We start from the raw sequence: 13,519 nt of genomic DNA on the forward strand, positions 1-13,519 counted from the left end.
AAAAGCACATGGAAGCATAAAAATTTTATTAAGAAAATATGTAGAATTTGAAGGTTTTTAGAGCAACTTGCTTCTCCTGTTTTCTTTTCCCTTTATCTCAAACACAGCAAACACTCTACAAGAAGCATAAGCAGTAGCATTCTGGATTCTTTCCTGCAGGGTCAGTGAATCAGCAGACTGTGACAGGTGATTGTCTATGTGGCCTCCCCATTCTTTTGTTTCCTCTTCTTTTATCAATAAAGGCTTTCCCAACGCTTGGCCAAACAGCCGACATACTTCCTGGGCTTTCCGACGCGTGTTTCCAACAGCAGTGACACACACTGAGAGGCAGAAGGAGCAGCATAGTAACAAACAGGTCCAGCTGATGTACCAGTGTTTTTGCCAAGCTGTGTTTTTAACATTGTGGGGTTTGTAACTGCACAGATGCTAAGGCACATCAGCTTCCCTCAGCTTCTGGGCCACAGCTTGGGCATTGAGGGGAAAGTGTGTGGAGGAAATGTCTGCATCCTCACTAGTTCCAGTGAGATCAAGCATTCTAACACCTGTTTGCTGCAGGCATCCAAGCTCAGTTGTGGAGAGCAAGAGTTCAACCCTTGCTCCAGGCGTTTCAGTGGCTCAGCTGCAAGGTATACTAGCACCTGCTTACCCTCACTGGCCATATTTCCTGATCTCCTGTAGATACCTCTGACATTCACTTTTGGCATCTCTGGAACCTTTAACAGCAGCTAATTAAGCCTGCTTCTTGGACCAGGGAGCTCTTTTCTTAAAAGAGGCAAAACCCCAACCAAGACTAAACTTCCTTCTGGCCCTCCCACCTAATGGGAGAAGTCTGGACAGTGCCACACCTGGTTCTTTCCAGATCATGTCAGCAGTAATGGGAATTGGCAAGGGTACTTAAAATTATCAACATCTGGTAACACACTTGCACCCTCATGAATGAATACAAATGAAATCTACACATAATGATGTAATCAAAGCCAAATTCTATTGACCTAAGATTCACAGCAGATTATACTCCAGTGGAAATCAGTGGGAAAATAATTTTTATTACATTCTGCTTTTGCACAGGGACAAGAACAAATTCTATCTTCTAGGCTGGACAGCATTAATTTGTAAGTTATACTTAAATCTCTAACATAAATATTAATAGGTGTGAAGGAAACTACTTGCTCCCATTGCAAACAGCATAAATTATGTATTCATATTAACTGAGGCTGTAAGATTTTTGGCGTGTGAGAGAACTTACCGAAGGGTGTCTATGGCTTCTGGTGTATGGTAGAAATAAGGTGGATTGATGGTAACAGAGGTTCCTAACTTTTCAATTAGTAGATTGCAAATATTCTGCATTTGTCCAAAATCACTGAATATGATACAGACCTGGGAGCAAGTGAACAGACATCACATGAGCAATATTTTCATTTTCCACTATGAATCAACACTTTTATTTAAATGAGGCCAGACATCTGCAAGGTAACTAAACATACTAGTCCTGTATACAATTCCAACATTTATGAGCTTATAAGACTTCTACATAGCCTTAGAGACTAGCATTAGGTTTGCAAGAGAAAGAAGTTCATTAAATGGGTTAAAACTGAGGATTAAGAACCCCCTTTCTGAGGAAATATGGTATTCTTGGTATGCAGACAATCTGAAGAATGAATGTGCTCTTTGGTGCACATGACTAGATGCATCCTGGTTTCTCCCTTCTTAGATTGCTAGATGTTAATTATGCAGAAGCTCAAGAAAAATGATGTGGAAAACATTGTGCACAAAGGAAAACTACATTTGAATTCCAAGCATAAAGAAACCTCAGCTATGAGATTAAGCTAAGCCCAGCCCAGTTCAGCGTGCAGTAGGCTCCAAATCCTTTGTTGTCTGAACAGACTCACTGCAGTGCCAAGAGTGAACTGGGCACTTCAGACTTGGATTAAAAACAATTTAAACACCTAGCTGTCTCTGTCCTTAAGAAGCATTAAATGAAGATGCATTAGGAATTCAGGTCCTTCCCAAATGCTATGAAGCAGGAATCACTACTAGCCCTGGATCCAGAGCCCAACAGTTTTCCTGGTGGAAAATCCAGCCAGGCAGCAACTTTCCAGGCAGGAGCCAGCTTTTCTCTGTGGGAAAGCACAGCTGCCAGGACTGAAGCAATGACACTGAGCTGATACAGCATTCTGGAATCAGAAATAAATCCTGGATCCGTAACTCTTTTTTTAGAAAAACTAAAACCTTATCTTCACTTCCAGTAGAGCGCTCTCACCACGAGTCAGGTTCACCTTCTCTCTTGTCCCTGACTTGCCTCTTTTTGTATACTAATACAGCTTCCACAGGAGTGGAAGAAAAAACCTGCAGTAAAGAAAATTCTACTGCCAACACCTGAGACATACAGTTGCCCCCATGCTGCTGCAGTCTATGCATCACTCTACCCCAGTGAAGGGATGTGACACAGAAATCCAAGTTACAGCACGTCAACTGCACTGCAGCAGCTTCCTGTGTGCATGCCAGAGATTTACCTTGTGGAGAATGAGATAATTCAAGAAAGCTGAGTCTCTCAGTGAGCAAGGAGGGAGCTATTTCATACACAGAGTAAGGTAAAAAGTAGTTATTGACAATCATAGCAAAGTAATTAATGCCCCCATCTTGTTACCCTTGATAGCCTTTTGGTGTAGTATCTGAACTTTACCCTGGCTTGGATCCTTGCACTGGTTCAGTGGCTCTGAAAGGTGCAGTATCAACTGAACAGAGACTGAAGATGAGGCTACACATACAGTTTTTTCTGCAGTGGGAGTTCTTGCCATACATATAAAAAGCATATATTCCCTGTGATGTTTTGCCAGAAAACTGTCATAGCTGTATTTTGGGGAAAGTCTCACTATGATGACTGTCATAGTGTTTTCCAGATTGCCATCAGCATTTACAAGATTTGCTCTCCTTCTACGGGATGAAACAAAAGAATTATAGGTCTTCAGCAGGAGATAAATTGCTGAGACTGGGGCACTTCTGGGCACTCCAGAACTTTACTGTTAAAAAAGAAGCACTTGATCAGGTACCCTCAGGGGCAGAAAACAACTGAGCAACAGCTGATTTTGCTGTTTCCTCTCCTAAAAAAAAATCACAGTTTTCATTTAGAGCTATATCTAATAAATTCCACTTACAGAGAATACTTGAACATTAAAATGCAAAGAAATGTTTTAACTTCATCAGTTATTAAGGTTAAAAAGTGTGAAAAAGTAACATGAGGCTATGCAAAACTATTAGAGACATTCCGAGGTTTGGAGAAGGCTGTAAATGACAAGCAGTTATGGTTTATAAGGAGGCAAGTGTATTAAGAAATGCACAAAACCAATATAATCTTCCTCCCATGAGAATGTCATGCAATAAATGAACTACTATGATAAAGATATTATAGAGCTTTGTGATCTTATACACAACTTCATTCTTCTGCATATTTTCCTTTGTTATAGCATGAATTAAAATTATCTCCTTACAGCTGAAAGAATATCTTGAATTCTTCATTATACTTTTAAATAGCTATTTGCCTGGGAATTTTTCAGTCTTCTAAAAATTCTTTACAGGAGACAAATGGTAAAGAGTTTACAGAAAGAAGTATCACAGGATTTCCAAGACTTTACGTATAACACAGATATAATGGCAAACTAACAGAGAAGCAAGTAGAAGTGAGTTTTAAATCCATTTATATTGCTAAAGTTTTAAATTCATTTATATTGCTAAAGTAGGCAAACATGCTGGTCAATGGAACTTCATTGGTTTATGAAGCTGCACTAACGAAAGGATATAAATAAAGGGAGAAGTAAGGAGAGAGTAATCTCTGCATTAAGAGTGGGCACACTGCTACCTCAGCACGCAGGGCAGCCAAAACAGCAGCACTGTGGCTGGATTTTTCCAGCCCCAACCCCGGAGCCCCAGGCAACCACACAACTTTGCAACAGAAATTACAGCTGGTCCAAGCTGCTTACAAATCAACACTAAATCTAAGCAATTAGCTTTCCACATTTAATCCTTGTTGTATAAAAACTAATAGCAGAATACGGATAATTGGTTAAGTTACCACTTAAAACTGAAGTTGTAAGCCTAAACTTGTCTGTAGTCTAAATAACAGTTCATGTAATAATTAATAATAGAGTTTTATTAATTTTTAAGTACAGGTCATCTAAAAAAACATGGTGATTTAAGCTCTCAAGGTAGTAGGTGTCTCCATGAGAAAGTTGAAGTCATTCAGACATGACATTGATGCACATCATTTAAGTATCTTAAGACTAATTTTAAAATACAAATTTTGTTCTCTAAATTCTCAATAATTTCTGTATTTATTGGTGTTATTAAGATGAGAATATGCCTTAAAGCAAGCAAACTAAGGAGGCTGAACCTGTTTAAGAGGACTGTAAACCACAGCTCTATAAAACAGCTATCATTTTATTGCAGGCTTCCAGGTTTACTTTGTAAGAATCTCTAAACTTGCTGGGTAGTGATTAGAGTTTTATGGTCTAAAAAATACATTAGCTGAACACACATAATTTCCCTCAGTGAATGTTTTAAGCACAGTATTTATTTCCTACTATGGTGTGAATGTGCAAATATATACTTCCTTTAGCAGATACTGAAGTAAATGGGATTATTCCCATAATATCTGCATTTCACAGAGCAATTTTTACCTAGAAAATTCTGAGCCAATTATCCAGGAAACAATTAGCTTTACATTACTTAGAGCAAGCTGATGCTGGAGTTGTATAGAACAGACCAAAATCCAGGTGCTGTGCAACTGTGGCCTAAGCAGATCTTGCATTTGCTCCCAGTTCAAAGAGCTAAAATAATGAAAAAAGAGAAAGCTGAGATGGGGAAAAAAAAAGGTTATTAACCGGGGCAGCTTTCTGAACTTACCAACTCCTTGAAAGAAGCAGAGGGTAGGAAGGGCTATGGGTGAAGGAGAATTTAGAATTGTTAGTTTGCTCACACTGCCCCAGAACCAAATATGCCGGTCTGTAGCATCAGGTAACATTTAGAAAGCACACATTCATCTGAGAAGAAAACAAGCCCTGCACACAACAGAAGACTGCAGCTGAACTCTGCCATAAGCTTCATTCTTTAAACAGTTTGCTTGGACTATGTTGCCATTATGCTCCCTGGTCTGAGAAAATATAATCTGCAAATTTTTACACACACATTTTTTGACACACTTCTTATTCTTTATTTTATTTTATTTTTGGTTAGGTTGAATACATACCTCTGCTTCCATTTGGTAAGTATTTTCTACTCTACTAAAATCTTCTGTTACTGTCATATTTTCTTCCTAAAACAAAGTAGAAGAATATAACCTTAAAATACAGAAATTAAGCATCTGCAGTATGTACATGGTGCCCTATAAAAGCTGAACTGTTTTGGCATATTATGTATGACTTTGCAACAGAAATTTTGAATTTTCCATGCAAATATCTTCAGTTAAAAACTAGCTGGATATGAAAGACTTCTTGCATTATTCTAAGGCAATTATACAGTAGCTCTATAATGTGATTTTGCTGCTATTCCCTTGAAGAGAACAATTAGGTCATAAAAGTGGCTCCTAGGTAGAAGCTGTGTGTATTAGTGTGTAACTGTAAATTCACCTGGTACAAGACATCTAGAAGCTTTAATTGCTTTAGGAAAGTTAGTATGTGAGAATGCTTTTTAGGCCCCTATTTTAAGATATTTTAGCAGCAGCTTGTAACAAGGTCATATGAACAAAGACTCAACCGCCATTATTCTGGCATAATGGTAACCCTTGAAAAAGGCTGTTATACCAGTGATACCTCGGCATCAACAGCAGCCACACTGGTCAATGTAACGGCTGCACAGAGCACCAGCAAATCCCGTAGGACATGTAAATAAAATACTGAACTCAGGAAGATACAGAATAACTGCAGTTACATGTGAATATCTGAGCAGCTTGCTACTGGTCTAAGCCACATATCTTTCACCCACTTTGCTCCACAGTAAACAGTTTTGGACGAACAATTTATCGTGAAATTACTCTAACATAGCAAAAAAAGCACAGCCTACAGTTTAACTGCAGCTTTGCATGTAACACCCAAGAACTGTAGTAAAGCAGATGCCCAGCCTTCCAGTTACTAAAGAATTTTTACTTACTAAATTTATTTGCATAGGAAATACTTGCCTTCAATGTTGACACATTTTAAAAGATGTTTCATGTTAAAGTATTTCCTACAGATGCTCAAGTCTTCAAGTTTATCACGTAGCATGCATGTGTGTGCATAAGTTAAAGCAAATGACATTAACTACGCGAAGCGTTTTCCTTTTAAAACATTATATGGTTTTATTACCATTGCACAGCAGTCTACAAAAACCTGAAATTTCAAAATTTGTGTCATGATTGATTGGTAGTGCTCAAATTCAACAACAACAGTCCTATTTTTAGATATTTTCAGAAAATCTCTTCTAGAAAGGTCAAGGATTAGCAAGGGCCACTAGTCCATAAAAGCTGTATTTTTTTCTTTTATGTGGCTGGTTGGTGTTTGCTAAAGAGTGATCAAGATAGTCTAGCACCAACATCTCATTTAATTTACAAAATGGGGCAAATTCTACTACAAATTCCATTATTTATGATAGAATCCAATTATAATTGCCAAGAAAGACTTTTTTCCCCAGAGATTTCATATATTCTATAGAAATTACCACATAGAAAACACAAACTTCTACAACTCATATCCTACAGAAATAACTGTGCTGTAACACAACTGTAAACATAGAAAAAAAATGCATTTGTTTTCCCCTTTCCCTTCTCCTTAATCCTTTTTAAAAACAGGTTCTCTTTCCTGCTGAGCAGATCCAAGCCTTGGAATTTGGCTGTGCTCTCCCAAGGTTCCTGTGTATTTAAGGACACTGCCATCCTGTGGCACCAAGCACTATGGCAAGATGGATATTATGGAGTGAAAGATCATTTTGCACCATGTATTACAAAATTTCCTTCACAGCTAGTTTTAATCCCACCAAATTTGACAGTAGCTGCATGTGCTACTGAAGATAAATGAACGAAACAATTGCTGAAGTGATTACAAGGTGGCCTTCTGCGATACATCTTCTGTTAGACACTTTGCTTCCGTTTGAGACTGTGTTCACACAAAGATATGGAAAAGACAGGTAAGAGACAACAGAATTTTAATCTGGAATCAAGACTGAGATTACTTCAAAAGCAAAAATTTTTCTTCCCTACTGTTTATGTCTACTATTCATATTTTGGCTGAGGAAATACCCATTTGATTGCAACAGCCACAGAAGAAATACTTTTCACTGTGACTTAGGGAAAGCTGCACTTCAGGTGTTCTGGTCACCTGGAATAACTTTCTCCATTTTCTAAATCTGTGGGCCAAGAATCACAGAAAAAAATTAAACTAATATAATAATATTGGTATCTCAATCACCCCAGAAGCCAGTGGACAACTCTTAACAGAATCACACTTGAATTCTGCTTACAAAGCCTATTTTTCATTTGGCATCACATTACTGCTGCAGGCAATCTAAAATAAACAAAGATGAAAAAGATAGTCAATATCCCATTGAGCATATCAAGTCTAGAAATATGCTTTGCTTTATATTTTCACTCTTTTCAATTGAACATAACCTTATTTAGCCCTTCCTCCTGTCTGCTACTTCTGAACAATGTCTTTGTCACAGGACCATTGTGCCCACCCTCATGACACCAGCTGTTTATAGGAACGACTTCTCTTGGCGTCAGAAGAGAACAGGGAAAAAAATAATGGACAAGTTAGCAACAGCACAATACTCTCATCTACACATAAAATTATGTGTTCTGCTCCTGGCTAATGACTTAACAAAACTATGAGACCTTTTTATGACACACAAGCCAAGCCTGAGCAAGGGAAAGTGTTTATAGTTTCGAATGTATGCCCGTTGGGTTATGTATGCTGATATGTATAACTGCAAATAAAAAAATATCTGGAGATACTTAAAATCTACTTGTACATTTGAACTGATACATCCAGTATAACTTTACATTATTAAAATAAAGATATCTGAACAATCAAAAGAGTTAGCTTCTTCCATCTGATCACAGCATTTTTGGAAATGGTTAATGAGAGCCTTGATGTATGCTTCTGTCTCCTGACAGTCATCCACAGTGTCTCCAGATAGTTAAGGATGGTGAGCACCTTCTGGGATTGGGTAGCTGTGCTCCAGTCTCTCATCCCCTCACTCTGTCTGGTCTGTTTGGCATGAGATGACAGAATGATAACCCAAAAACCTGTGGTGAAAACGTTTCTGCTGCTTAAGGAAGAAATAACGGAAGTATATATAACAGTTGTTACAATAAAGACAAAAAGCAGATTTGTACACAGCAAATACAGGATACTCTGGACATATTTCTTTAAATACGTGGTAATATAAAAAAGGTGATGCCTTATACAGGTTTTTACCTTCATTCAGGGACATTGACATTGGAAGATTTTCTGAGTGATGAGCTGAGTGAGCAAACTTTAAAACCTTTTTTAACTGACTGTATGGATGTGCATCAATAACTGTGACTCCTGAATAAGTTTTGAAATATGGAGAATATTGTACATAAATCCAAGGGAGGTATCCCAGTTCAGACAATCTCTAACCCCGAGCCTACCAGACATAGTTCGCTAGATGGTTTGTTTCATTCAATAACACTCTGACAGGTACAACAAATATTATCACTGCTATTTTAAACAAGGTGCCAATGCCAATTGTTAGATATAGCCATTAAAGAAAACAAGTGTCATCTCCACACCTCTCCCCAAATAAATCATAGGTGGCAAATATAAAATCTGTTTGCTTCTAGAGAAAGAGAAGAAAATGTTACTTTTGAGCAGCTGGGCTGATTAAGGGAGATTGCTTTGAAGGCTGCAGGGAAAGTAAAATCAATGGGGGAACCACATTCTGTGCTCTGAAGTGCTGCATATACTTACAGCACTCTATAAATAAATGCTACTATGTGCATCTATTTCTGATTAAAATCCTGGGCAAATGTATATGGAAATCAGGTGCTGCCCCCAGGCATCCTGACAAGCTGCTAATGCAAGCTCCTGCTGCTGCAAAGTTTATGCACTTCTGATCTCACAGACTTCCTACTATAGCAACAACAAGGGTTAAAGAAATTGTTTCGTGGATTAATTAAAAATAAATATATAGCATAGTTAGACGATTTCCAAAGAGGCCTTAGATAAGCCTGCAACAACTAGAACCATATGGAGATTGTGAAGCGAGATTAATTTTACAGTTGTCTAGAATGGTATTAGCTGCAAGTGAAGTTAGCAAACGCAGTTAGGAACAAATTGCCAGCAGTGAGAGTTGTTAGTGGAAAAGCTGCAAGGCAAATAAAAGCTCCAGCAGTAGAGTGATTTAAAACTGGATGAAACAAAGCACTAAAAATTATACCGTGGGGAACTACTCTGAAAAAAAAATAACTTCATGTTGTTTTTCTCAGAGTTCCCTAGAGCTAACACTTTGCTAACACTGAGAAACCCACAACTCAAGCAGCATTTCACAGTCTCTCAACTAAGTGGAAAAAACATTTCCATTCTCCTAACACACAGCATCTCTGAAACAGAAAAAAGATAACTGTGAAATTATTGTAACTATAATAAGACACTGAATGCTCTCACATTGTAAAAACAGCCCACTCTCCACCCTGCTCACATTACATTTCTGAACCTGCTATAAACTCAAATAAAACCATTTGTTTGTCCAAGCCATACTTCAGTTTGCAATCCTTTTTTCTAGCCTGGAGTGTGTGCACAGCCCCTCTAAAGCACGCTCACCCATTTAACACCCTGCCTACTCCTCTTGTGCGCCAGTCACCACATGTTGGATGATCCATGCTATCCCAATGCAATCAGTCTCAACTGAAAACTAGAGGTCAGCTGTTCAGATTCACTGTAGGGTAAATATCTGCAACTATCTTTCCTAATCTAGCCACACTCTGAAGAGCTGTTTAATCACAGTCAGGACAAAAATGCCTCATTATCTAACAGCTCACCATGGTGGTACAAAGCTTAATGTTTCCTCTACTAATAAGAACAAATGCATGATGAATTGCTTTGTCTTCTCCCATTCCTCTTAAAATCCACCACTTTCAACTCCTGTTAACTCACTTAATAGGCACTGAAGGCATTTAACCAGTAATCCCTAATAAAGATGCACCAGTTTTGGCTGAACGAGTCATCCTGATGGCAATGGAACCCATGACAAATGCTGCCTGTGACAGATATGCACCCAGCCTAAAGCAGCCTCAATGTCCCCTTGCCATCTAGTCCCAGAGCTGCAATGTGAGCTGTTTCAGGGGTTAAATGGTCTTCTTTATTGCCTTTATTCCTGAACAATTCGTATAGTTGCTACAGCGACTGCGTAACAGCTAAAAAAAAAAAACCCAGGTAACCCTATTTTGTTTGGGAAATGAAAAGTTGGTGCCAGTACTTACCTTCAAAAGCAGGCAGCATCTGAAATGTGGGCATGCAATTTGACTCTGGGCACATCAGTTTAGGCCGAGTAACTGACTCTCTTACTCTGCACTTACTAACTGACTTGCACTGTAACATCATGTAACATCAGGAAACCCTTCTGCAATTCTTTTTACTCCACTGAATAATCTAGTGTTCATAAAAAACTATTATCTCCCTTTCCCCCCAGCTTATCTGTGAATACACTAAAAAGGCACAACCTTCCCTAGGAAACTTCAATAAGAAGTAACTTTCCAAAACAACTGCTTATTCCATAAAAGATCAGCTTTTTTTCCCTTTTTTTTCCTGTTTTTAAGAGCCCTATGTGTGTTAACACTGTCCAAAACACTTTTGTGAAATTCAAAAACATCATCAGCACAACTGTTAGGACAAATACCACCCTTTTGGAGCATTTGCTGTTTGGACAAAGCTTTAAAAGCAAGACTATACTTTTTTCATTGTTGTCAAATTACTTCCAGAGGCTAAAAAACTCACTATGGTAAAGGAACGTTTTGGGTCACTTCAGCTATCTGATCATATCCCACGTTTTTCAAAACCTCTGTACTTAAGTAGAACGAGAAAGAGAGGGGAAAGAGCTCTGAATGTATTTGCTGCTAAGCTCTGGTAATCACATCGTTACTGACACACACAGGTACAAGTTATGCTGCTGTGTACAACTTTTTCAGTTTCATCCGCCTTTACGAACAAATCACAGAATTAGGTTGGAAAAGACCCCTGGTACCACAGAGTGCAACCTTTGACAGAACACCACCATGTCAACTAGACCATGGCACTGACATCCACGTCCAGCCTTTCCTTATCGCCTCCAGGGACGGCGATTCCACCACGGCGGGAGTCGAAGCAGGATGGCTGTCACATGGTAAACAAACAACCTGTTGGAAAGCCCGAGCAGCGACATTCCACTTTTCCGCTGGCTGCAGCCTTCCAAAGACACGCAGGCTGTGCCAGCAGTGCCCCCGCGGTTCCCGAGGCAGAGGACCGAGAGTTCCAAGCCCGTCACTCCCCTGCTTCCCGCCGGGTCCAAGGCCCTCCGCGGGCGCCTTTGCTCAGGGCCGCTCCGGCGGGACGGCCCCGCACCCCGCCGGCTGCCGAGCGGGACCGGGAACTGTCCCGGGAGCCGGGAACTGCCCCGCCCTCTGCCCCCTCGCCTTCCCCCGGGGCAGGCCCATCGGGCCCCGGGCGGCGGAGCTCACCGGGACGCCGCGCTGGCGGGCGCTGTGGGCGATGTACTGCAGCCGGCGGGACACGCTGCTCCGCGCCTCCGCGGCCGCCTCCTTGCGGCTGCCGAGCCGCAGCGACACCCGAGCGCGGTCCGGGAGGGCGCTCAGCTCCGCGCTGCCGCTCACATGCACCTCCCGATCGGGCAGCGCCGGGGACCCGCCGCGTCCCTCCGGGACCGGCGATGGGCCCGGGTCGAGCTCGGCGAAGACGCGTGAGGGGGGCGGCGCGGGCGGCGCCATAGCCGTGGCGCTGGCGGCCCCTCACGGCATCATGGCAACCCTGGGGCGCCACGTCACAGCGCCGCCCGCTCCCCAGCGCCGCCGCGCGGGCCCGGAGCCGCCGCTCCCGGAGCCGCCGCTCCCGCATCTCCGCGGCCTCGTTAAGGGTGGGAAAGACCTCTGGGATCATCGAGTGCCGGGCACACCATGTCAACTAAACCATGGCACAGAGTGCCACGTCCAGTTCCTGAAACACCTCCCGGGACGGTGATTCTCCCATCTCCCTGGACACTCCCTTCTGATGTATAATCACCCTTTCTGTGGAGAAATTCTTCTTAATGAACAACCTGAACCTCCCTGGTGCAGTTTAAGATTATGTCCTCCTATGCTGTCACTGGTTGCTTGGGAAGTCCCTCTGCCTGTCGCCAAGGGGATGCTGCCATGGCAGTGTCCAAGGGTGATAGCCAGCCGTGAAAGTGGCTAAGCAGCAGGACAAGAGGACAAGGTTCACACTCAGCAGGGTCAGCCAGAGCAGGTTAGGTCCATGTCCCGTTGAATTTTTAATATTTCAAAGGATGGAGACTCCAGAACCTCTCTTGAGCAATCCAAGTCTGTATTTGACCATACTCAGAGTAAAAATACATAGTTTTTATGTTCACCTTGAGTGTCATGTGCTTGTTTTAATCTGTGTCCACTGTGTTCTGTCACAGGGTAACACTGAAGGCAGCCTGGCTTCCCTGTCTTGCATCCATCAGGCCACTGATATATCGACTGGTAAGGTCTCCCTGATCTTTCTCCAGGCTGTAGTTCCAGCTCTGTCAGCCCTTCCTCATAGGAGAGATGCTCCAGTCCATCATGTTCTTCTTTTGTTGCACTTTCTTCAGTATGTCCATATCTTCCTTGTGCTGGAGAATGCAGGTGTGCCTCACCAGTGCTGAGCAAAGGGGAAGGATCATCTCCCTTGACCTGCTGGCAATGCTTCCCCTAATGCAGCCCAGGATGCAGCTGGCCTGCTTTGCCTGGGGGTCCATATTCCACTCGTTGTCCTTTTCTGCTTTCCAGCCAGTGAAGCCCCAATGTGCACAGTGTTGTTCCTCTCCAGATGCAGGTTTTGGTGTTTCCCCTTGCTGAATTTCATGAGATTTTCTCAACCCAGTTCTTCAGCTGGTCCGAGTGACTACGAAATGGGTAGCTCAGTGCCAAGCTCTGTATGTCAGGTCTCGTTTGTATGAGGATTTTTGGGAAGGACTCTGGATATGTCATCACTGTTTACATTTGTGGTACATTGTGTTTTGATTACCTGAAATCTGTAATCTGGCACAGAGGCTGGAATGATATTGTGTGTTTATAAAAGGTCTTGCAGCTTTCAGAATTCATATTGCAAATGTTGTAAAGCCTGTGTTACATAATGCAGATAAATATTGCTATACTCTCCTCCTAGTTAAAAACATGACATGCAAAGACATTAAGATCTTTACATCTTTAAGATTTTAACACTCAGATTCCTTTGAGGTGTCAGGAAACAGAAATATTGAGGGAGTTGAAGCCCTGTCTTTTGTCCCCTTCATT

General features: G+C 41.4%; 1 protein-coding gene across 1 annotated transcript; it reads right to left on the reverse strand.

The window, feature by feature from the left end:
* Positions 1-11: 11 nt before the first annotated feature.
* On the reverse strand, positions 12-11,983 carry IRAK1BP1 (interleukin 1 receptor associated kinase 1 binding protein 1). Its single transcript, XM_033055174.1, has 5 exons — positions 11,705-11,983; positions 5,243-5,308; positions 1,247-1,377; positions 844-851; positions 12-320 (listed from the first exon to the last, which is right to left on the reverse strand). The coding sequence occupies exons 1-5, from the start codon at positions 11,969-11,971 to the stop codon at positions 58-60; spliced, it is 735 nt and encodes a 244-aa protein (XP_032911065.1). The 5' UTR covers positions 11,972-11,983; the 3' UTR covers positions 12-57.
* Between the last annotated feature and the right edge of the window lie 1,536 nt (positions 11,984-13,519).

The sequence above is a fragment of the Catharus ustulatus genome, chromosome 3, assembly GCF_009819885.2.
Source record: "Catharus ustulatus isolate bCatUst1 chromosome 3, bCatUst1.pri.v2, whole genome shotgun sequence".
Lineage (NCBI taxonomy): Eukaryota > Metazoa > Chordata > Aves > Passeriformes > Turdidae > Catharus > Catharus ustulatus.

Bases quoted from the DNA above. Each gene is read 5' to 3' on its own strand.
- IRAK1BP1 (XM_033055174.1), bottom strand. From the start codon at position 11,971: ATGGCGCCGCCCGCGCCGCCCCCCTCACGCGTCTTCGCCGAGCTCGAC. The intron at 5,309-11,704 runs GTGAGCTCCGCC...ACTTTGTTTTAG, and splicing joins CCCGCCAGCGCGGCGTCCCG to GAAGAAAATATGACAGTAAC. The intron at 1,378-5,242 runs GTATGTATTCAA...ACTTGCTCCCAG, and splicing joins CTTACCAAATGGAAGCAGAG to GTCTGTATCATATTCAGTGA.